Here is a 24,732-nt window from a genome sequence, read left to right on the forward strand (position 1 = left end):
ACAATATCTCCCTAGCAGAGAAAGTAAAAAGGATGGAGGGACCTTTTACCCTTCAGTTATTTTGTCCTACAACTCCCGCAAACAGTGCTGAGTGGGGGCTGATGGGATTTGTAAGCCAAAACATGGGCAGCCAGTGTTTTACCAGTCTTAATTCAGTAATACAAATTTGCCAAAATGCCTCCAAAATTGGATGAAAATGGAAGTGGCCATAAACGTACTTTAATTGTCCAGTGTGTGTGTGCACACACAACATAAAAACCCAATGGGTGACCTAAGGTAAACCACACACTCTCATTCTCAGGGCAAGGCAAAGGCAAACCTCCTGTGAACAAATCTTACCAAGGAAACCCCATTATAGGGTTGCCATAAGTGAAAAACAGTTTGAACGCACGTGACAACAAACTTTGAAAGACCATCTATTTGGTTAGTTTATTATATACATATGGTGTTTTGGACTCCATAAAGGAAGGACTATATCTGTGGTGGCAAACTTATGACACACGTGCCAGAGATGGCACATGGAGCCAGTTTTTGTGGCAAAAGGAGGGTGGGGGAAGTCCCAGGCCACAGAGGCAACTGAAGGCCCAGGAGGGTGCGGGAAGTCTTGCCCCTGGCACCAGGTAAAACCCAGTACCTGAAGGCCATTTAGTTTGGCCATTTCGTCCCTAAAAGGTTTACCATCACTGGACTAGATACTAATTAAATCAAATAGAGCCCACATGCAGGAATGACACAAAACCAATTGTAATTGAAGATGCTCCTCAAATACAGGTAAGTAGGAGGACTCATTAAAGTCTCAAACAATGGATGGGCTTGATTGGGGGGGGGGGGGAATACAATTGCATAGTAAGATTTCTATGAGGGAGAAGGACAAGGAGACACTTGTAGATGTCAGGTGATAGCAGTGAAAATCATCAGAAAAGGTGGAGCAAGCAGCAACAAGCTAAGATGCACCATACTCACTGCAAATGACTAAATCATTAGAGTCTTCTTTGAAATATCAACTATAGCTCTTCCTATGTCGCTCAACATAAATCAAAAAGATAGTTGTGTGTCTTCAAGTTGTTTTCACCCTGCGGTGACCTTAGGTTGAACCTATCACAGGGTTTTTGGGAATGATTTGTTCAGAGGGGGTTTGCTTTTGCCTTCCTCTGAGGCTGAGAGGGTGTGACTTGGCCCAGGTTGCCCAGTGGGTTTCCATGGCTGAGTGGGGATTTGAAACCTGGTCTCCTAGTGTCCTAGTCCAACAAACCACTGCACCATGCTAGCTCTCAAGATACAGTAAGTGAAATGTAAAGAGAAATGTTTACAATATTCCAGTCACTAATACACTTTAGCTTTAAAGGTCTTTAAAATTCACTCATTGAATCAAGAAGATACAATAAGTGAAATGTAAAGATCTTGAAAAATAAAGTGCATTCGGGACCTGAATATTGAAAGGAAAGGAAAGAAAGAAGACCACAACAAGCTTGGTGGCCATTACAAGCATTTGTTGGTTCATTCAGTTAAATGAACCAACAAATCCCTGATCTTCTTTCCCTGTGTTAGTTGTGTTACAAAATGGTGGCATTCACATGGGTAAGATGAAGAAACCTACAAAATTGGTTGTTTTTTTTTTAATGGATGAGGACATTGTTTTTGAGACAAGGGGCTAATATAAAGCAACAAAGTGCTGGGTCACTGACAAAAATGATATGAGTAGAAGGATCATGGAACAAAGTTACAGAACAAATAATATCTGCTGATAAAATTCAGGTAACAGAACTATTCCGATGTATCTGAAAAGGCGGAATTAGCGTGACACACTGATACTGTTTGGGGACACACATTCATTCCAGTGTCTCAGTGTTAACCAAGAATTAAAAACAGTGGTAACGAACAATTCTAATCCATGGGAATAATGAACCTCTCATGTAACATTAATTTACACACAACCATTCCATCCCATGCTTTCTCCCATCTGCTCCCTATGAAAAAAGTAGTCCAATTGCATCTGTTTATATGCACAGGGAAATTTTCCTGATTACAAAAAGGGATATAATGCAGGGATATAATGGCCTGGCCTGTACTTAAGATCAAACTGTCATTTAACATTACATACATGAGCCTCAAAAAGTACACTAATTCATTCTGCCTAAACTAAAACAAACTGGTTATTTAATTAGGAGTTACAGCAAGAGTGGGGATTGTGGCAGGTCCTAGGACATCTTCCTCGCCAGTGGACAAAGACAGCAAGAAGCTGGATGGTCTGGCTAAGAAGTTTTACGCCTCAGCGGCTCTCAACCTCAAAATAGCCAATTATGCAGCCTGTATGGGGGCCTATGTACAGTTCCTGGTGGAGAAGATGGATCCCACCATTGCGGACCTCCCAGATGACAGGAGACGCATGATGATCGCTCTCTGGAACGAGATCCATCTGATGGCTGGCCAGCAAGATCACCTCGCAGCACTCATGGACTGTGCATACAAGGTGCTGTGTGGATCCATAGCCTCCGTCGCTATGCGTGGCTTCGGTCCTCCGACCTCCACCCCCAAGGAAGGCGGCTATTGAAGACATGCCCTTTGTAACTCGGGCCTCTTCAACAGGGACACGGACAAAAGCTCAGCTTCAGATACCGGATGAAGACTGCAGCCAAGAAGCACGGTATGTCGGCTTTTCGTCTAAGTCCCCAAGACAGAGATATCCTGTTCAGCGCCCCTGTACCCCAGTAACCAGTACCGCTTCCGCCTCAGGACTGTCCTTACCACCAGGATAGACAGCCCAAGGTCAGCTTCCCATTCTCCTTTCCTTCCGCGGACAGGCAACAGCCGTCCCAACCCAGATACCACAGGTTATAAGAAAAAGGACGGCCAGGGCAAAGAAGGTTCTGATGTGTTCCTGCGCACTCATCAGCCCCCTCTCCAGCAGATTAAAGCCCTTTCTACAACATCTGGGCTTCTATCACCACTGATTCTGGGCACTTAACATCGTACGTAGGGGTTTGCCCTAGAGTTTTCTGAGCTCCCACCAACTGGAGCATTCATTTCAACCGTCCCTCGGACACCCTTCTCGACGAGTGCGCATTCTTTTAGACAAAGACGCTGTTTGAACCGTTCCCCTTCTGGGGTTCAACGGTGCTTTTTCTCCAAATACTTCACTGTACCAAGAGGACTTGTCAAGAAAAAGCAACATGGGTATACAGTATATGAAATAAACATGTATGTGTGGTCAGGTGACTCAGCAGAAGCCAATTGGGAACCACACAGGTGTAATAGATATGGAATTAACAAGTCCTGATGCCAAGGACAAGAAATGTAAAGTGGATAATTGGACACACTGACATTGTTAAGTGGTCAAGCTGAGATGATGATCACTAATTGTAGGATGAACCAAGAAACCAATGAGAATGTGTACACGCCTACTGGGTGGAAACAGACAAACGTGGGTGGTATCTGCATTGACTATATAATGACTATGAATCCAATGTTTTGTGGGTTGTAGTAGTGGATAGGTGGTTGTGGAGTGGATAGAGTGAGGAGTAGAGATTGTGTTGGATAGTTTGGAGCTGTCTATAGTAGAATAAAAGTAGATTTTTATATAAGACTACTGGTTGTCTGGTGTCTTGGGTGAAGCTACAAGAACCAGCTGGATCCTGAAGAAGAAGGGTGAAGACTTCTGTGAAGCAAGAGTGAGAAGGCTTGGAGAATTTGTCAGGGTCTTCAGCCTATTCTCTGTAACTCTGCTAAGCTATAACCACTGGCCAAAACTGGTCAGCCGGTGCACAACCAGGTGGTGAGTTCAAGCCAGAGGTGAAGAGCTACAACTCCCATCATCCCTGACAAGACTCGGGCCTCCGCCCCATAATGGATCTTGGGCCCTGAATGCCTTCATTGTTTGCAAGAAGTTCAGGATGGTAACCTTGCTTCTATTTTGCCACTCTTGCAGGAGAACTCCTGGTTCGTGACACTGGACTTGAAAATGCTTATTTTCACATTTCGATTTTGAGGACCACCGGAGGTTTCTCGCCTTCACTGTCGGCGACGAGGCTTATCAGTACAAAGTCCTCCCTTTCGCCTCTCTACAGCTCCAGGGTCTTCACCAATGCATGGTGCCCGTGGTGGCCTACCTGCGCCAAAGGAATCACAGTCTTCCCATACCTAGACGACTGGCTCTTCTCGTCGTCCTCCAGAGACACTCTTCTCGAGCACCTCAACTTTTCCCCTCGCGTTCTTCATGTTTGGGCATGCAGGTCAATTTCGACAAGTCCAACTTGACTCCCACCAAACGCATCAACTTCATAGGAACCACGGGACTCCTGGCACTGAGGGCATACCTTCCAGATGCAAGATTTCGGACCCTTGTGCATCCCCGCGACCTTGCCTCGACGGAGGCACCTGCAAGCTCATCTGGTACAAGTTGCCATGGGACATCTGGCCTCCACCACTTTGTCACCCCGGGCCAGACTGCGCTTCAGACCTCTCCAGTCTTTGTTCCTCTCCGTGTTCGATCCCGTCCGAGATGCCCCTTCCAAATTGCTCCCATCCCAAGGACTGTACAGGTCCTTACGATGGTGGCTCCAGCCCGACAATGTCTGCGTGGGGATGCCGTTCTGCCTCCACAACCAGATCTCTCCCTGACCACGGACGCCTCTCTACAAGTTGGGGCGCCCAAACTCTGGACCTTACCATAAAGACAAATGTCACCTGCGGAAGCTGCTCTCCACATCAACGTCTTGAGAGCTAGCCGTGGAAAAGGCACTCAGAGCCTTTCAATTGTCCTCTCAAACAAGGTAGTACTTCTCCTGACAGACAACACCAGGCCATGTACTACCTCAACAAACAGGGAGGACGACTGGTCGCGGACCCTGCGCCATCACCATTCGCATTTGGGATGGTGCATACAACACAAGATTCTTTACAGTGCATCCACCGCCGGTGATCAAAACGACCTTGCAGACCAGCTCAGCGGTCATCTTCCACCTGCCACGAATGGAAGTTGCATCCGGATGTGGTAAATCAACTCTTCGCCCACTGGGGAACCCCTCTCTTAGACTTATTCGCTTCCCTGTCAAACGCTCACACCCCGAGATTTTGCTCTCGAACCAGGGAGCCAGGATCGGAAGGAGATGCCTTCCAGCTCAGGTGACTCAAGGCCTACTATATGCCTTTCCCCCGTTCCCCCTGATCACGAGAGTGTTCGCAAACATGCTGGCCGACCAGACGGACGCAATCCTGATAACTCCGTGGTGGCCCAGACAGCCTTGGTTTGCCCCTCTCCTACAGCGAGCCCAAGAATATCTCCACTTGGAACACCGGCCCGACTTGCTCTCGCTCCACGGCGGGCAAGTCCACCATCCCGAGATGCAATCTCTCCCATTGGTGGCATGGAGGATTCAATCTTGACAACGCTTCCAACCGGTGTGCAAGAGATAATCAAGGCAACTCAGAAACCATCTACCCAGAGATCGTATGCCTACAAATGGAACAAGTTCCTTGCCTTCCTGCAGACCAAGGACATTCCACCATCCCGTGTCTCCATCCCTGTGGTCCTGGACTTTCTCATGACACTGACTGAGGCAGGTCTCTCTTTGAGTTCTGTAAAGTGCTACCTGTCTGCCATTTCATCCCACTACTTGTTTCGGGACAAGCCTTCTTTGTTTAGGGACCCTCTTATAAAGAAGTTCCTTAAAGGATTCAACAATCTGCATCCACCTGCTACGGTTCCTCCACCACAGTGGAGTCTAGACACCGTCCTGGCACATCTGGTGTCTAAGCCCTTTGAACCCTTAGCTACCACGGACCTGAGACTCCTGACCTGGAAGACAGCCTTCCTGGTAGCTATCATGTCAGCCCGCCGGGCTGGTGAGCTGTATGCTCTTAGGATGGACCAACCCTTTCTCCGTTTTCACAAAGACAAGGTTGTCCTCCGCACAGACATTACTTTCTTGCTAAAGGTGGTGTCTGCTTTTCACATCAATCAGGACATTGTCTTGCCAACTTTGGCTCCTAATCCGAACACGGACTCCGAGCATCAGTTCCATGCCCTGGACATTCGGAGGGCGCTGGCGTTCTATTTGGACAGGACATCTGCTTCCAGGCGTTCGGAGAGACTTTTTGTGTGCTACTCTGAAGCCAAGAAAGGGCTGCCGGTTTCACCACAGAGGTTCTCCAAGTGGGTGGCCAATACCATCCGCCTCTGCTATGAACTGGCTGGAAAGCCCTTGCCATGTCGGGTTAGAGCCCATACAACTAGGGCGGTAGCCGCATCCTCAGCCTTTTTGATGGGGATTCCCCTTAAGGATGTGTGTAAGGCTGCTGTCTGGTCCCAACCATTGACATTCATCAGACATTACAGGCTGGACGCCAGGGCCAGACATGATGCGGCCTTTGGGAGGGCAGTGTTACTTTCTGCCATGCATTAAACCTGTTGCACTGTTAATAAATAAAAAATGTGTTTGGTTTACATACTTTATTGATATGTGATTATTGGATGTTGACACTCCCTCCTCCACTGACTACAGCTCGCTAGTCTAAACCCATTTGTGTGATTCGCAGAGACCACGAAGAAGGACAGGTTGCTCACCTGTAACTGTGTTTCTTCGAGTGGTCATCTGCGAATTCACACAAACCCGCCCATCCATCCCCTCAGTGTCTGTTCATTTGACAACGCTTGTTGCCGCGCTGTTTGCGGCTCATTCGGAACTGAAGAGGAGCGGGCCGCCAGGGGCCTTATATATGGGTGGGCGGGGCTACCGCCAAAAAGTTGCAGAAAGATACATTGCTTTCTGCCTGGAGATTCTAGAAGTTTCCGAGCATTGCTGCACAGGTGCAGAATAAACCCATTTGTGTGAATTCGCAGATGACCACTCGAAGAAACACAGTTACAGGTGAGCAACCTGTCCATCTCTGGTGCTCCAGTCATAGAGGACACTGTGCATACCTTGTTTGATTGTTGTATATATGCCAAAGAGAGATCCCATTACTTACAACCATTTTTGGTTAGAATGACCAATTGGGATCCAATTGTTAAATTGTCCTATTTCCTTTCTAGGGACCATTTACACTTAGTACGTCGCACTGCAAAACTTATTACAAAAGCTGCTCACTTGAGAGATTTATTTATCACACATAACGGGGTCCCTTGCCATGGTGATGAGCTTTTTTATATAAGGGACACCGTTTTACTAAGCCATTGTATTTAATGAGACTTGAGCACCCATGGATTTTGATATCTATGTGGAGATCTTGGAACCAAACACCATACCAAGGGCCCATTGTATAGAATTTCAGCCTCGTGTTGGATAGCCAATCCAACATTTTTAACTGGGATGTGATGTTTTCCACCTGAGACTATTTTCTCATTCCTGGCTGTGCATGTTTCAAGTGGAATATCTTTTGCAGCATGATCTCATATAAGTTTATAGCATCAGGGCAAGATTTGAAGGCCATCTTGTCTGCACGCACCCTCAATGCAGGAAATCTCTGAGCTGGAGAGAATCCCAATAGATGGATGTCCAACCTTTGTTTGAAAACTTCCAACAAGCAGAGCTGACGCTGCATTTTATTATGTAACAAAAGTACAAGCCAGGCATTATACTGTGCCATGAATGCCAATTTGCAAAACTATGCATTAACAATGATAAAAATGAAAACAAAACGGAACAAAAACTCAACAAAACGCCATTGTGACAGGCTGTGATGTCACGGGTTTGTATTTGAAAATATTGATTGATTTATTGACTGGGAGGGGGGAAAGAATGGGATGTTGAAGGGAATGCTGTTGGAGAAATCTGCATAAGGCTGATGATGATAGACAGTTGGAAGTTTAGTTAGGCAAGGGGTTTGAGTAGACTAGGGTTGGAGGGAGAAAGGAGAGTTGGTTTGGGGTTTGGTCTGTTGTGAGTCAATTTGAGAGGAGTGTGAGAGGGCATGTAGTGTTTTAAATGTAATAATCTAATATGTTTTACTTCTGTAAATAACTATTTCTTTTTGTTTTTATACACTGCTGGGTTTCCAGAAAAGCTGACTACCAGAAAGCTTGGATTCAGACAAGGTGTCAGTTTTAGCAGCAAAAATGGAGGAGCAGCGTCCATCAAAGATGCTGTGGTTGTGTGCCTTCAAGTCATTTCCAACTTATGGCGACCCTAAGGCAAACCTATCTCGGGGTTTTCTTGCCAAGATTTGTTCAGAAGAGAATGGTCATTGCCTTTCCCTGAGGCTGAGAGGATGCAACTTGCCCAGGATCATGGCTGAATTGGTTTCATGGCTGAATTGGGGTTCAAAACCTGTTCTCCATGTTAGAACAATGGATTTGAAAAGAGACTAATTGAGACAAGGTACTATAAAAAGGCTTTATCTATAAATGCTTAAAAGGGTAACAAACAATATATATAACAGAATCATACAAAACCCATGTATACAAAGGATACAAAATAAAGCATAATAGTAATGGCAAACATAATAATAACAAATAGCAAATGATTATACAAACTATATAATACAATCAAATAACACAAGTATAATGCAACAGAAAAGAAGGCTGAGAATAGAGTGAGCAAAAGAGGGAGGGAGGGAGGAAGGCTCACTACAAAGCTATCCTCATTAAGGCTCAAAAGTTGATTAGAGCTATGCATATACAACTGTAGGTCATCTGTGTTCCCAGTAGCTCTCCATTAACCCTGTAATGGTTATTAACCCTATAATGGCTCAAGTGTAGAGCTTGTTACTGTTCCAACACTCCAGAGTCAGAGTTCAACACTCAATCCACTGCGCCACGCTGGCTGTCCTCCTAATATAGAGTTCTATCACGGGGTTTTCTTGGCAAGGTTTCTTCAGAGGGGTTTTGTTGCATCAATCTTCATAAGTAACTTGAAGGCATTTAGATTGTCCCCACTGTTAGTGTCACACAGAGGGAAAGGAGAAAGTCCTTGCACTGGAGGCAGAAGAGAGGATCGGAGAAAGCCCTCACTCACTGCCCTTGGTAACTCCAGTGAGCACCATGGACATCTTCACAGTTGGTGGGTTAAATAGTAGAAAATTCACACTTGGCCACAGCAGTGGGATTGTCTGAGTGGAGACCCCAACCTTTGGTGGGATAAGGGTTGGAAAGCCCCCATATTTGCTGGCAGATGCAGGATTGCCTGAGAGGAGAACCCCACACAGGCAATAGTGAATCCCACCGTGGGAGAAAGGCCGGAGGTAAATCCTGGAAATAAACAAATAGGGGATAATATACCTGTGTTTTAACAGATGAGTCGGTTTTAGTAGAAGTCAGCATCTTCTCTTTCCATTAGCAGATGCCTTTCCAGAATATGGACGGTGACTGTTGTACCAATTAGTCTTAACCACGTTGGTTCAGATAGCGAATGAAGGGAAGCCATCTTTCCCAAAATGCATCCTCCTCCCGTATTCCTTGGAGTTTATCAGACAAGGGAAATTGGAAGTATAATCCAATGGCAATCTGAAGACAATCATGGCGTTTAACGTTATTGCGTGATAGACTACCACATGCAATTTTGGGCAATGGCAAGCTATTTTCGGGCAACGGGAAGTCAGTTTGAATGCAGTTCGAATTCACGTAAATTTGCTGAACTAGCGAATTCACATGAATGCGTTCTGGCCCCACTTTCTTTTCCTTTGAAATTAAGGAATTCTCCCTGTGATACGTCCTTGTGTTGTTCTGGACAGGTTGGTTTCTTTTCTGCCCAGCCAACAGAACAAGTTCTTGGCTCCAGAAATTTCTGCTAGTTAGATTCATATCTCTCCTGAGGGAGCCCTTGAAATAAATAGGCGCAAAGTGTGTTATACTTTTTTTCCAAAATGAAAAACATCCATCCACTGAGTACTTGGAGATGGCTTATCTTTCTTCTTGTGGGTTTATGGGGGGGGCTTTCCAGTTTTTGCCTCTTCTCCTTATTTGAAGGAACTGTAGCACAGGCCCGGCTGTAAGAGTAGACTTGATTTTTTGTGAGACATTTAGCCTTCTCTGTCAGAGAGCTTGGTGCAACAACAAACTACAGTCCCAGAACATACAGGACCAGCCAGCTTGCTTAGGCAAATCCTAAGACACTTATTTGTGGATAGAACAAGCACGGAAGCCACGGCCTGAGTTGCAAAGACAGCACGCGTTGTTAGTAGTCAATGGTTTCTTGTAGCAACACAGCCAAAAAAACTGAAGCTGATCAGCAGGACTGCAACAAAAACTGTGTGTTGTCGGGATGCCATATCCAGCTGTAGGCGGGACCAAACCTGCTTTTGGCGCTCCGTTTCTCGGTCCCCAGTCCGGTTTTGCGCCAAAGGTGGGACTGGCCCGCCCACGGCCACCCACATCCTTCTCTTCTGGCCGCGCGTGCTGCTATGCAGCGGCCGGCCCTAAGCCACCGCCCTCCTCCTTCCTCCCTCTGGCTCTGCCCTCCCTGGGACCAAGGCAAGCGCCTAGTGCTGGTCCCGCGGATGAGGTGGGGGTGGCTGCCTGCCTGCTGCCTTGGCGCGCGGGAGGCAAGGGGGGAGCGACGCCACGTCAGGGCAGGCACGCTTGCCCTCTCCCTGCGGGGCCAAGCCAAGCACCCAGCGCGGTTTTCTGCGCGCGGAGGAGGCGGAGGTTGCCTGGCCTGTGCTTGGCGCGCTCCCCCGCCCGCGCTCCACGGCAGCAGCAGGCAGCCACCCACCGCCTCCTCGCCGCGACTGCATAGGCACTTCCTTGGGCCCGGGAGGCAGAGGAAGTAGGCTGACGGCGGAGGTGGGTGGCTGCCTGCCTGCTGCCTGGGGACAGGGTGGGCGTGGGGATGTGCGTGCGGCCCAAGGGCAGCCACCACCTCCTCCTCTGCTTGGGTCCAGGAAGCCGAGGATGGGGAGGGAGGGAGGACTGAAGGAAGGAAGGAGAGAGGAAGGACGAGGAGTAAGAAAGAGGAGGGGGACGAGGATAGCAATGATGATGATGATGCTGATTGATGATGCATGATGAGGTTCTCGAACATGAGCCAGATTCTGAGGCCCTCAGACCAATGTGTAAGTTGCTCTGATTTTTAACAAACTCATGCACAATGAAAAAAATCCAAGTCCCTTGAAAAGAACAACACCTTCTGTAGAAGTATACCGTTGAATCCGAGGGCAAACCCACTTCTGTTAAACCCCTTGACTATTCGTATGCATAGCAGGTTCATTGTGCAACAAAGAGTTGGTATGGAATAAGCCTCTGAATATGCCAAGAGATTGACTATGTCATTGTTAAGTAAAGACATGTTTAAATGCCCAAAGTCTTTTTGGAATGGGGGGAGGGGGTGGCCAGAAAGGGAAAATGTACATTTCTTTGCCATCTGTGTCTGTGAAATAATGCCAAAAATGTCCTCACATTTTGATCATTGAAAAGAAAGTGCATTTATAGTAAAATTTAAAATAAAAACATCAAATTTTTTGCATATGGTACTCCATTTTTTCAAATGTGACTACATTTGAAATATGTTGTCCTACAATTTGTCCCCGAGTTTGGAGGTCCAGACTTATGGCAACCCTAACTGTGTGGAGATGCTGTGACTTTACAACATGAGCCTCCTATTGAGGTCACAAAGCCCTTTTAAAACTGGGGAGGGGACGACTGTAAAAGCACCACGAGCAATATAAAATAGTTGGTTTCAGGCCAGAAGGCTGACAATGCTCGGAAAGAGCCTGGTGAACGACACTGAATGGCTTGTGTGTGTTTGTGTTTGTGTTTGTGTTGTGTGCCATCCCCTGAGGCTGAGAGAGGTGAATGCCCCAGGCCCCTCCGTGGGCTTCCCATGGCAAAATAGGATCATTGAGTTACACAAAACAACACGACTAAAATTTAATATTAAAAATTAAAATACTTATTTAATTAACAAACAGCACACACCACACACACCACAAACGGAAGGCGCAAGGTCTCCTGGCGTCGGAATATCTATATTATGCGTGTGATATTTTTTAACATTATAACCCAACCCACATAACACCCATTATATGTAAACTTATAAAGTGTGTGCCGTGTCGTGTCTATCTACTATACACTTATATATATTTATATAGCGAGACGAGAAAGTTGAAGAGAGATGAGAGAGTAAAATTTCCATATCAATCAGTTGGCCAATAATAAGCGTATACACTGGTGGGTTTTTGTTTGCATTGTTAAATGGAAGACACGCTACAAAACAATACAAGTGCTGACAAGTACAATACAAATACAACCAAATACAAAATAGTAGCTGTTTGCCTTTTAATTTCTGCCTTCGGGTTGTCCCGATAAAGGGCTTACCCCTGTTTTGTGGAGTGGGAAGTGTTGGGCTTTCAGTGCTACAGCTTGCATGCTGCAGTGCTTTCGCATTTGAACTACGACTCCCATAATGCTGAGCGGTCCCTTTGCCGGCCTGTTTTCCCGATGCACCTTGGGACTTGTGGTCCTTCGACCGTTGACGACGTCATTTCTTTCACAGCGTTGGGTGGTTCCCCGGGACTACGTTTCCCATGAAGCCTCGGGGCGGGCCGTCAAGGCGAGGAGGTATTTAAAGCGCGCCGTCGCCGGGCGGAGGGCTCTCAGTGCTCACAGCCGGGCTCCGCGTAAGAAGCGAGCTGCGGTTGCCTTGGCCGGAATGTCTGACCCGGGAGGCGGCGGAGGGGGAGGCGGCGGAGGGGGAGGGGAGGATGGCGGGCTGGAGGTGCCTGGCTCCGCGGTGCAGAACGTGGCGGACGTCTCGGTGCTGCAGAAGCACCTGCGGAAGCTGGTTCCGCTGCTGCTGGAGGATGGCGGCGAGGCCCCTGCCGCCCTGGAAGCGGCGCTGGAGGAGAAGGGCGCCGTGGAGCAGATGCGCAAGTTCCTCTCCGACCCCCAGGTCCACGCCGTCCTCGTCGAGAGGTCCACCCTCAAGGGTCAGTCGGGCCCCTGCCCTGCCCTGCCCCGCCCTGGGCCCCTCCCGGCCCTTGGAGGGCCTTCAGCTCAGCTCCCGCTGTCTCTGTGTGTATAGATAGGCATATGTTTCTATATGTATTTATATGTATGTATGTATGTATATGTGCAATATGTATATGTGTATACATCGTGTATCTATACATATAGGTGTGTGTGTGTGTACATTATGTATGTATTTGTATGTGTGTGTGTGTGTACATACACACACACATGCGTTGGCGTACAGGTTGTGAGCCCCGGAGCGAGGGCCTTGGCCAGGGCCTGCCAGTGGCTCTCCCTGGGCCCCCGAGTACAGTCCAGCGCTGAAGGCATCTCTCTCTCATGCTTTTGTCTTGTTTCTGTTTATTGTCGTTGTTTATTTATTGTGATGTTAAAGTCAGCATATGAGACTCAGGGACATGTGTGTGTGTGTGTGTGTGTGTCTCAGCCTCAGAGGCTGGCCATGGCAAACCCCCTCTAAAGGAATCATGCCAAGAGAAGCCCAAGAGAGCCAGGGTCGCCCTGAGTCAGAAATGGCATGAAGGCAAACAACAACACTGCAGGTGTCTAGTTGTGTGTCTGTGCCTTCGAGTCTTGTCTTGACTTATGGCGACCGTCATGCATTTGACATGAATTTCTTAGGCGCAAGGAATCCTCCCTCGGAGGTCCTTCCTCCGAAACACAGCCTGCAGCACCTGGTTTCTCAGACACCGAGGCAGTTAACAGCCACAACAACAACAACAACAACAACACCCATCCAGAGCTCCCTGGCCCTGCTTAGCTTCCAGGATCAGATGGGATCACAGCTGTGCCTTCAGCCAAGCTTTTGTGTGTCTCGGCCCCAGACACAATACATGTGCCGTATACTTGTGTGTGTGTGTATGTCAGCCCCCCCTACACACGCGCACACACACACATATAAGTCACTTGTCGACTTATGGCAACCCCATGCATTTCGCATGGTTTTCTTAGGCAAGCAATACTTGCCAAGGCGATTTTGTCAGCTCCTCGGTCTCCTATCCAGGCACCGAACCAGAGCTGACCCTGTTTAGCTTGCCTTTTAGGAATGCTTTGATGTCTTTGTGTGCTTTTGTCTCCTTTCTGACTTATGAGGACTCCTGTCATGGGGTTGTTGTTGTTGTGTTTGGGGGGGGGGGTCAAGATTTGTCCAGAGGGGGTTTGCCATGGCCATTGCGGGTTCCTGCGAGGCGGGAGGGTCGGAGCGGGTGCCCTTTCCAACTCTGAGGCTGAGAGAGTGTGACACTCCTGGCCCACTCCCTCCGACTGAGGCATTTCAACAGCGTTGTTGCTTGTTGTGTGCCTTTGTGTCGTTTCTGACTTCGGGAGGCCCCTAAGGCAACCCTATCATGGGGTTGTTGACTGGCACAGTAGAGTCCCTCTCCATTGTGCAAAGGGCCAAGATGGAGGGCAGGCGGCGGGACAGAAGCCAAGAGGGCGGGGCTCATGGCGGCGGAAGACAAGATGGCGGCGGGCCTTTGTCCTCGGGCTCCTCTGCTCCCGTTGCCTCTCTCTCCCTCAGACACAGACAGGCCGACGCTTGAACCGTTTAGCACACAAACTCAGTATGTGAGGGAAGGGTAGGGGGAAACACCTTATGGCCATCCAAACTGGAACACTATTATTATTATCATTCAAAGGTTATAGCCGTGTTCGTCTCCAGAATCAGTACATAGAGAGACCTTGTAGCACCTCTGAGAGCGAGGCTCATGGAAAGGAAGAAATTGGCACCCATCAGCTTTCTTCCCTAGACGTAATTCTACTTTATTTTTGTTCTCTCAAGTTGGGACCCAATTTTAATTGCTTTTTTTAAAAAAATGTTTTTAATGTGTGTATGTGTATATATATATATATATATATACACACACACACACACACACACACACACACATTAAAAACATTTAAAAAAACAATTAAAACTAAAATCCTCAGGTGCATTTGGGGTGAGGAAGTAGACTGAAATTGACCAAAGCTCACGCTGCCAATTTCTTATATTCAGTTGGTCTCAAAGGTGCTACACAATCTCTCTGTGTGTTGTTGTTGTTGTTGTTGTTGTTATTCCAAAAGCTGGGGATCAGGGCAGCTTACAGTATTTAAAAAAAACCAGTACAATTAAAAACATACCAAAAAGATACATCATACTTGTTTTAACTTAAGACTGTTCTAACTTTTAGGATATTGCGGTGTTAGTCTGTAGAATCAGCACACAGAGAGATCTTGTAGCACCTTGGAGACTTATTGAAAGAAAGAAGCTGGCAGTGTGAGCGGAGTGGAAACCAGGCTCAGACATTCTCCCATACCAATGGCATATGTAGATATATGTCTGTCCCTGCTTTCCTCTCCACAAAATGCATCTGAGGAAGAAGCCGAAGTCTACGAAAGCTCATGCTGCCAGCTTCTTTCTTTCAGTTAGTCTCAAAGCTACTACACAATCTCTCTCCATATACACCCAGAAGGACTATGTGTTCCTCCTTACTATCAGCCACTAATAGCTTCATCCTCTGGGCATTTATCCATTCCCCTTTTAAAGCTGCCCAAGCTTGCAGCCATCCTCACATCTTGTGATAGCAAATGCCATGCTCAAGTGTGTGTGTGTCCTTTTTTTCCCATTGTATAGTGACATGGAGCCAGCGTGGCATAGTAGTGTTGCTGCACTACAACTCTGAACACCAGGATTCCCACCTCATCCATGAAACCCAATGAGTGACCTTGGGCAAGTCACACACTCTCAGCCCAAGGCAAGGCAATGGCCAAACCCCTTCTGAACAAATCTTGCCAAGAAAATCCCATGATAGTGTCACTTTAGAGTCGTCATAAGTAAAAAAATGAGTTGAAGGCACACAACAACAACCATAGTGACACAGATGCTACTGGAGCTTCTGATCCTTTGTGTCTTGTGATGAAATCAGTTGAGGCACCATCTAACTTGGGCAGCACCACAATGCAGAAATAATTCAGGGTTAACTGTCATGGAATGATGCTGTGGAATCCTGGGAATTGTAGTTTTGTTGTGGCATCAGAGCCTGAAAGGGCTAAATGTCTCACAAAACTAGAAATCCCAGAATTCCATAGCATTGAGCCATGGGAGTTTAAGTGGTATCAACGTGGACTGTTTCTGCATTGCAGATGCAGCGTCTATACTGTTTGCTTTGACTGACATTGTTATTGATTCCCAACAGCCACAGTGCCCCACACATCTGAGAGTAATTCACATTTGGGGCTATAAATGCTATATTTCATGCAAACATAGACTTGCTTCTGTACAACTTGTTATCAGAAGCTTTTGCTGTTGAGGGGATAAATATGGGTGTCTTCTGTTCTTTGCCTGTCAAGCTGATGTAAAAGGCTTGGGGAGGAATAAAAAGCTCAACAACTTACAGTCAGGAGCAAAAGGAACAATGCCCACACAGGTTGATTTGGTGTTTTCTTTTTCTCTCTTGCTATAATTTATATGAGGGAGAGAAAGTACAGTCAAGCCTCACACCACACACACACACACACACACACCCATCAGCAATTTGATTTCATGGAGAGCTGCACTCTGAATGAAATAATGTGCTGGTTCACTGAGTGGCCCAAAGGAAGCTATTGCCATGGATTCCATATTCTTAATGTGTCTCATTAGCTTCTGAGTTGGTAACTGCAGGGACAGGCAGATACCTCTCAGGGGCCTGGATTTGTTTTGCAACATCTAGTTGTAGGTCTCTAGTTTATGTGAACACAGGAACATTTTGTTTTCTCACCCTCCTCCATTCTCCTTGATTACCCAACTGAGAAAACAGCAAATACGTAGTTTTTCCCTAGTATTTATCCCCGCTTACTCTCTTGACCAGCAGTTATTATAAAAAGCAACACATTGTAGGGTACATTAAAAGAACCAGAACCTGCGTTGTGTATTAGATCCCCTCCCGTGTCTTTCCTTATGAGAAGCTTGAGTTTAGAGGTGAGGATGCTCTGGATTTCCTGCATTGGATCAGTGCATTGGATTCAGTGGCCTATGACGTTCCTTCCAACTCCATCATTCTTTAGCGCTTTAAATTCTCTTTTATCAGATTTGGTAAAAGATGTGTCACATTTTGTATTTTTCTGAACAGACTCTCGTTTGAACAGAGAATCTATACAGTGGGCCCTTAGTATCCACTGGGGTTTGGTTCCAGGACCACCATGGATCCCAAAATCCTTGGATGATCAAGTACCATTAAATACAGTTGATAGTAAAATGGTGTCCATTATATAAAATGGCAAAATCAAGGCTTGCTTTTTGGAATTTGTATATTTATGTAATATTTTTATAAAATGGTGTCCATTATATAAAATGGCAAAATCAAGGCTTGCTTATGTGTTCAAGCAAGACATTTTGCAGTCCTCTTGACCATGACATAGTTTTAACAGGTGTGAGAATATGACCTAGAACACACCCAACATTTCCCTGTAACTGCACGCCATAAGGGTGTGGTGATATTCTTTGTGTGTTTCACATATAAAGATTTTATATCATACTCTGTTAACATTGCTCTTTTATTTTCATCATAAATTCAGCCACTGCTGTTTTTAAGACGGAGCAAAACAACTGTTTTTTGCTTCTTCGTTAACATTTGATATTCTATGATGTGTACAAAATCATCCTTAAAATGATATGCCAGTAAACTCCCTGCTCCAATTCCTGTAGTTATAAATTCATTTCTTAGCCTAAAATGTCTGTGGCATGTGAATGCATATTTTTATGGGATTCAGATGAGATTACTATGGCAAGTTATATGCCAGATGGAGTATAAAAGAAATATGTTTCTATATTTGTTAAAGTTCAGATGTTAAATTTTGGATAAGTTCTAATTAAAGTCTGGACTTGGGAAAACAGTGTGGAAACTCTTTTGCCTCCTCTATCAAGTGAGTGCTACTTGCTGTGTCATGCTGTATGTACTGATATTCCCCTAAACAGTATTCGATGCTACCATTTCCTATAGATAAGCACTTCACTCCCATTTTTGAACATTGTTAATTGGTTTTCAAAAGGCCCTTCCCATTTTGTAAAGATTACATCTGTGGTAGAGTTTGCTGTTTTCCAGACTCTACTGGGTGGGCTTTTTTGAATCTTAGATGAAGTACCATAGCTAATTTCTACAAAGCATCATGTAACACACACATAACTATGCGAAGGGATCTTGTAGTGCCTTTGAGACTATCTGAGCAAAAGAAGTTGTATCGTAAGATTTTGTTGATTTGGTCTATTTCCTCAGATGCACGGAGTGACTTTGCGCAGAGATAGAGATAGACTAAGGTCTAACCTGCATTGCAGAAATAATGCAATTTGAAGCTGCTTTAATTGCCATGACTCAATACTGTGGAATCCTGGGATATGTAATTTAGTGAGATATTTAGCCTTGTGTGTTGGACAGCCCTAGTGCCACAACAAACTACAAATTATTTCTGCAGTGCAGATTCAACTCAAGTGTACGAAAGCTTATGCTACAATTTCTTTGGCTCAGGTAGTCTCAAAGGTACTACAAGATCCCTTTGCATGCTGATATTGCATACCAACACAGCTACCATATGTCTCTGAATTCTGCTGCCATAAATATAATAAAAGTAGAATGTTTGTTTTATGCACAATAGAAATGGAAGAACTGTCTGCTTTAAAATCCTTGAACAAGAGTAGTTATACCAGACCATAGCATAATATTCTCTGTGATTCACAAGCTTTTTAAAAACAAAAATAAACATGGACTGGTTTCCTGACTGAATCATAGTTCTGGAATATCTTGATGATCCTCGTGTTATATGAACTTCACGGTTTCTAAATCAGTTAATATGTTTGAAGAGATCAGCTTCTGTTGTTAAAAGCATAATGGCTGCCAATGCAGGATCCCTACTGAGACCATGCTCAAGATGGTACATACTAGTGGTTAATACTGATTCATTGCATCAATCCTGTTTGATCCTGGAAATCCTACAGCCGTATTGGTGAATTTAATTCAGCCATGTTTGAATAATTTGAAGCGATTTCGTGTGTCAGAGAGTTTTAAACTCTTCAACTGTAGTGCAGCTTAAGTTTGAACTGAATTGCAAGTTTGAATATTCTGCTTAAATGTCTGTATTTTATACATATAAAACGGAACCAGTACTCAATCTGTAAGAATGTACCATCTTTGTTACTGGAGGTACCAGCCCAAAACTTTTAAAGGTTGCAGATGGTCTTACTGTGAGAACTTCGGTACAAATGTTGATGAGGTGTAAATACACCTGCCATTCTTAAATATTAAAATCCTAGTTGGTTTTCTATTTTGTTCTTGTTTAAAGTATCTTTCAACAAAACAGCTAGATGCCTGAAAGCAGATAATATGTTGCATACAAGCCTAAGTTCTCTGTCAGGCAAATGTAAATTGTTTGCCCTAAACATGCTGCACTGGAAATTTAGTAGCATTGTACAGAGTTTAAATACTGTAGTACATAGTGGATGATATCAGATTTGTACTTGAAGGTATGTTATGCTAAAGGATTTCAGAATTAATTAAAACCTTTTATTTTTTATTTATTATGGTATTTATACCCTGCTCTTCAGCCCTAAAATGTTTAGCTGATTCTTTTGTCCCCCTCCTCTTTTGTTGTTGTTGTTGTCAAACTGAGCTTATATTATGGAGGGTTTAACCAGTTCTCACTGCTAAAGCTGAATTCTTTCTGGCAAAGATGTACTGTATTCTCTTTGTATACTTTCTCTTTCTTTTTTCTGCGTTTGGGTGTGCCTCTGATGGGAGCGCTGCTCTGCTGCATTGCAGTGGTTTCACTGCTGTAGTGTTGGCTGCTAAAGCAATGACATCATCCCCTGACTTGGCAGTCACATTAACAATGATCTTCCCGTTTGTCCTATAGATGACTCAAAACTTAAGCTGTTTTAAGAAACGTTCAAGATTTTAAAATCTTAGTTGTACAATCAACCTGGCCTTTTTAGCCAGATTTCAAATCTCTTGTATAGAAGTCAAAGTAGGATGCTCAACATAAAAAAATGACCAGGCAAAGGAAAACATTGTGTGAACTAGTAAGAGCTTGTGCTCATAACTCCTCCTAGCTTTAAAGTTATGCCATTCTGGGAATACATGATGGGCAAGCCTGCAATCCCATATATACAGCTACACTAACCTACAAACATTAATCTATTAAACTAAGGCCCGTTACAAACGGGCCTATAGTACGGACTGGGTCTGTATTAGGGTTAGAAAGGGGCGTCACTTCCGGACGCCCCTAACCCTAATACGGACCGAGTCCGTACAAAACGGCGGCTCCCATTCCACACGGTGGCCGCCATCTTAACGTAGCGGACGCGCTGCATCCGCACATCATGCTGCACATATGACACTGCGAGTGCCCCATTATTATTATATACGCTCCGCAAAGAGAAGTGCCATTTTGGCGCTTCTTATTTGCAGCACAGAGGAGCCTCGCGGTTTGGACGCTGGAGCTCCTCCACGCTGCAAATGGCGGTGGCGGCAGACCGCCCCTTCTGGGCGGTCTGTAATGCGCTTAAATTACTCCCAAACTCTTCTAATCCCCCAACTCCTTCCTCCTATGTAACTATAATAGTTAACACAATAAACACAAACAATTTTAGCACAAGTAATCCAGACTATGGGCCCGAACAGACAGGCCAAAATAAAGCTGCTTCGGGTCACTTTGGAGGTATGCTGTTTAAATGACACACACATTTTAAGAAGCCAGAAGCTGCACCAAAGCTGCACTCCAGTCCTTAGGACTGGAGCATGGCTTTGGAACAGCTTCCGGCCTCTTAGGACGCATGCATCATTTAAACAGCATACCTCCAACGTGGCCCAAAGCAGCTTGCTTGCTTGCTTTATTTATTTATTTATTTATTTATATGATGGGGGGGGGAACCCTGGTGTACATTTAGGTCAGCAATGACAAAAGTTCTTGCATGGCAGGGGAGATGGACTGGATGGAATAGCCCAGGGGTAGGCAACCTGCGGCCCGCGGGCCAGATGCGGCCCGGCGAGGCCTTGGGACCGGCCCCAGCCCGGTCCTGCCACCGATTGCCGCCGGGGCCTTTGGCCTCTCACGCGCAGGGGCAAGGGGGGGCAATTGTCTATAGACGCCTCAGAAACATGCATTTATATTAACATTTTTTTTAAAATCAGCAAATTTTTTTGCATGTCCTCCACTTTTTTTAAAAAAGTGTCCACCATTTGAAAATGTTGTCTTACATTTGTCCCGGTTTCTTTCTTTATTTAAATTTTTTAAAAAATATTTAATTATTTATTTTTTGGCTTCGGCCCCCCAGTTGTCTGAGGGACAGCAACCCGGCCCCCGGCTCAAAAAGGTTGCCTACCCCTGGAATAGCCCTTGTGGTCTCTTCCAACTCTATGATTCTGTGATTGCATTAGTATCATCACTAGGGTTAGTGTCTCACACACAGCCCATTGATCTCCTTCCATATCACACCATACAGAATCCTTAGTAATGTTTTTTGTACTGCTGTTATTCATTGATAGTAATTCCCGTATACCACTGAAAGCATAAGCAATAGTTGTGACGTGAACTGCTAGCAAAATTAAAATTATACCTTAAAATTAAAATATCATACATATAGCCTAAATGTATTTACATGTATATACAGTGGGGCCTTCATATCCACGGACTTGCCACCTGCAGATGTAAACATCTGTGGACTGTAAGCCCCTATTGTCCCCAATTGAAGTGTGTACACATGGCCATGCTAGTGGGCAATCACACATCACATCGCCATAGAGAGAACAGTACTTGAGGTCCCGCATTTTTCGGTATCCGTGGGAGAATCCAGAACAGATTCCCTGCAGATACCAAGGCCCCACTGTAGTTCCATGTAGTTAAAGTGAAATTTTGGTAAGATGTGATTTTTTTTTTTTTAAATGTACAGGAATTTTTTGAAATTTAATTTTAATTTTAATTTAATTTTAATTTTTTTAAAAGCCAAACCTGAGACCTCTCCTTTCACTGAGCCTCGCCCCAATCACACCATCTCTTCCACTGAGCGCCAGCATTTTAAAGCAATGCTTGTTAATACCACAGTCCATTTCTGCCAAAGGGCACATGTGTGGGAAGCAGTGGTCTCACCCCCCCTGCACCCCCCTAATGATGCCCCTGGATTGCATCATTATAATAGGCATCTTAGCAAAAACAGGTGTTGAATAAGACACTTAAAACTGATACTAATGAGTGTTCCTCATTCTTTGCAGAGGATGTTGGTGATGAAGGAGAGGAAGAAAAGGAATTTATCTCCTATGGTATAAGCACTGATATTCATTATGGGATAAAGTCAAACAGGTAAGTCAGAACTTTCTCTTCTGACTTGTTTTAAGAGTTAACAGCTGATCCTGTAATCTTCTGGTCAACACGATTGTATGTTTTGCATTAATTATGTTTCTCATATATTTAATAATTTCTCCACCATAAAAAGTTACTGTTTCACTAAATGGAACAAGAAAACATAAATATGAAACAACTATATGTTAAGCCAGAGGAAGCTTTTTTGTTTTGGTATTGTAAATGCTTCTCTTGACTGAACCAAGAATGAGAAACCTTTGGACCTCCACATGTTCTGGCCTATAATCCCCATCAGTCCCGCCAAGCATAGCCAGCAGTAGGGACTGTGAGAGTTCTAGGCCAGAACATCTAGAGGGCTGAAGGTTTCCCCTGCCCAGTGTTAACAAAATAGAGTAAAGTTCTCTTTTGAGTTTATCAGACTCAGTGATAATCTGTTGTAAAGAGATCTTGTAGGACCTTTGAGACTAACTGAAAGAAGGAAATGCAGCATGAGCTGTCATAGACTAATGTCTACTTCCTCAGATGCATTTGGCTCATACTGCTAATTTTTTTCTTTCAGTTAGTCTCAAAGGTGCTACAGATCTCTCTACAACTGTTTCTACAGACTCACACAGTTATATCTTTGAATTCTACCTCAGTGATATTCTGTATTTTTAATCTTACTTTCTGTATTTTAATTTCATACTTTAAAACACAGGTAAATTTTTGTATTTTAAGTATGAAAACTAAATATGTATTCTTCAGTAACATTATTCATTTTTATGACTGATTAGTTGGATGAGGCTTTTGGAATTTGACTAAAAGAATGGGTTATAGGAGATAATAGACCCAGTTGTATGTTGGGTCTCAAAAGCCTCCATTGTTGCAGATAAAACTCTTGTTCTGGAGGCCAGGAGAGATAAGCAGAGTGGGGCTATTCTGAATTATGGGCTTGAGACTCCTTGTAGATCAGTGGTTCCCAACCTTTTTTGTGTCCCACACCCCTAGAAAATGTTTGATTAATGTTCGCATCCCTGCAAAAGTAATATCACATTTGAAGATGAAGGAGTCTAATTTACAATGCTTAACCCATAAATTGAACCACATACAATACTGTGGATGAACAAATTGAACTTAAATAAGCTTTTAACTCAGTGCATAAAATGCAAATCTAAATGGAACAATTAATTTATTCATTAAAAATGTGTGATGACTCATCACTCATAGACACAAGCCACTCTTTTGTCATACCCCCTGAAATTCCATCTTGCACCCTGGGAGTGTGGGCATCCCAGGTTAAGAACCCCCGTTCTCAGTGCTAGCACTGTCCTGAAGATCCAAAAGAGAATAGTTGATGAAGTGCTTGAATTTAGGTAGGGATTCACTTTTTTATTTTTAAAAAGGAGATAAAATCTGTCATAGAATTGTTGATTTTCAATCCGAGACACATGGGGACATGTTCTTTCCATTCAGTTTGGGGCTTAAGGCAATGTCTTATCTCAAAAGCCTGTTTAGGCCTTCTCCTGAATTTTAGCATTTATTTACTAAATGCTAAAATTCTAACATGTAATCAAAATCATAGTTCATAATTTGGAAGACTTAAGAATTTTTGTTGTTTAAGCTGTACAATTCATGTTAATTCTTTTTATTCCACAAATATCTGGTGAATGTAACACTTGCATCTTCTCAGATTAAATGGAGTATGTGTTTACTGATATTTCTTTGCTTTGCAGTTTGGCATTCATTAAGCGAGCACCAGTAATTGATGCAGACAAGCCTGTGTCCTCACAGCTCAGAGTTCTCACCCTCAGTGAGGACTCTCCTTATGAAACCTTGCATTCCTTCATTAGCAATGCCGTTGCTCCTTTTTTTAAATCCTACATCAGAGAGTCTGGCAAAGCAGACAGGTAACTACTTTTCTTTGTAACTTTTATATACACAAAAGACATAAAAGAGTGAGAACAGAATACAGAGGTGGGAAATATTCTCATCAAATTAAGGTCAGAATCTTAAGAGCTCAGATCTTCAGTGTGAAGACACCTTCCTTGATACCCAGCAAGATTGTCTGCCTCTCCTAATGTGTGTGTATGTGTGTGGATATAGATAGATAGATAGATAGATAGATAGATAGATAGATATTGCCTTGGATCCCTGCAAAGTGAAGCACCAGGATTTCAGCTGTTCCCTCCATCTTCACCTCAGACCAAACAGTATTTTGGGAGGAATGAAAATAGTAGGGGCTTTAAGTAAGGTGTGTTAGTTCATAGCACACGCAGCCACCTGTTAAAATCTACACACAAAGAAGAAATATAAAGGGCCTTTCCTGCTGCCAGTATTGTGACTTTCAGAGAAGAGGTGTGGGGTGTCCATATGGTTTGTGAGGAGGGCTATGAAATGGTCTGGGGTGGGATGGAGAAAGATACAGGATGCCCAGGGCTAATAGGGAGGATTTGTAAGAGTGGGATGGAGAGGAGACGAGGAGTGTTTCTTGCATGGTGAATCTATATGATGTTAGGTTGCATGTCCGTGAACTGATGGAGTGTATAGGT

The 24,732-nt window shown here is 44.5% G+C and overlaps 1 protein-coding gene across 3 annotated transcripts in view; it reads left to right on the forward strand.

Annotated features, from left to right (window-relative positions):
* The first annotated feature begins 12,556 nt into the window (after positions 1-12,556).
* The window catches only part of DYNC1H1 (dynein cytoplasmic 1 heavy chain 1), a 72,759-nt gene continuing 60,583 nt past the window's right edge, over positions 12,557-24,732 (forward strand). For all 3 annotated transcript variants that reach the window (XM_042446506.1, XM_042446508.1, XM_042446507.1), the window contains exons 1-3: positions 12,557-12,858; positions 22,117-22,204; positions 23,917-24,090. In XM_042446506.1, coding sequence (XP_042302440.1) covers positions 12,582-12,858; positions 22,117-22,204; positions 23,917-24,090 — 539 coding nt within the window. In that variant the 5' untranslated portion in view covers positions 12,557-12,581. The remainder of the gene's footprint in view (positions 12,859-22,116; positions 22,205-23,916; positions 24,091-24,732) is intronic.

This window comes from Sceloporus undulatus, chromosome 1, assembly GCF_019175285.1.
Source record: "Sceloporus undulatus isolate JIND9_A2432 ecotype Alabama chromosome 1, SceUnd_v1.1, whole genome shotgun sequence".
Classification (NCBI taxonomy): Eukaryota; Metazoa; Chordata; class Lepidosauria; order Squamata; family Phrynosomatidae; genus Sceloporus; species Sceloporus undulatus.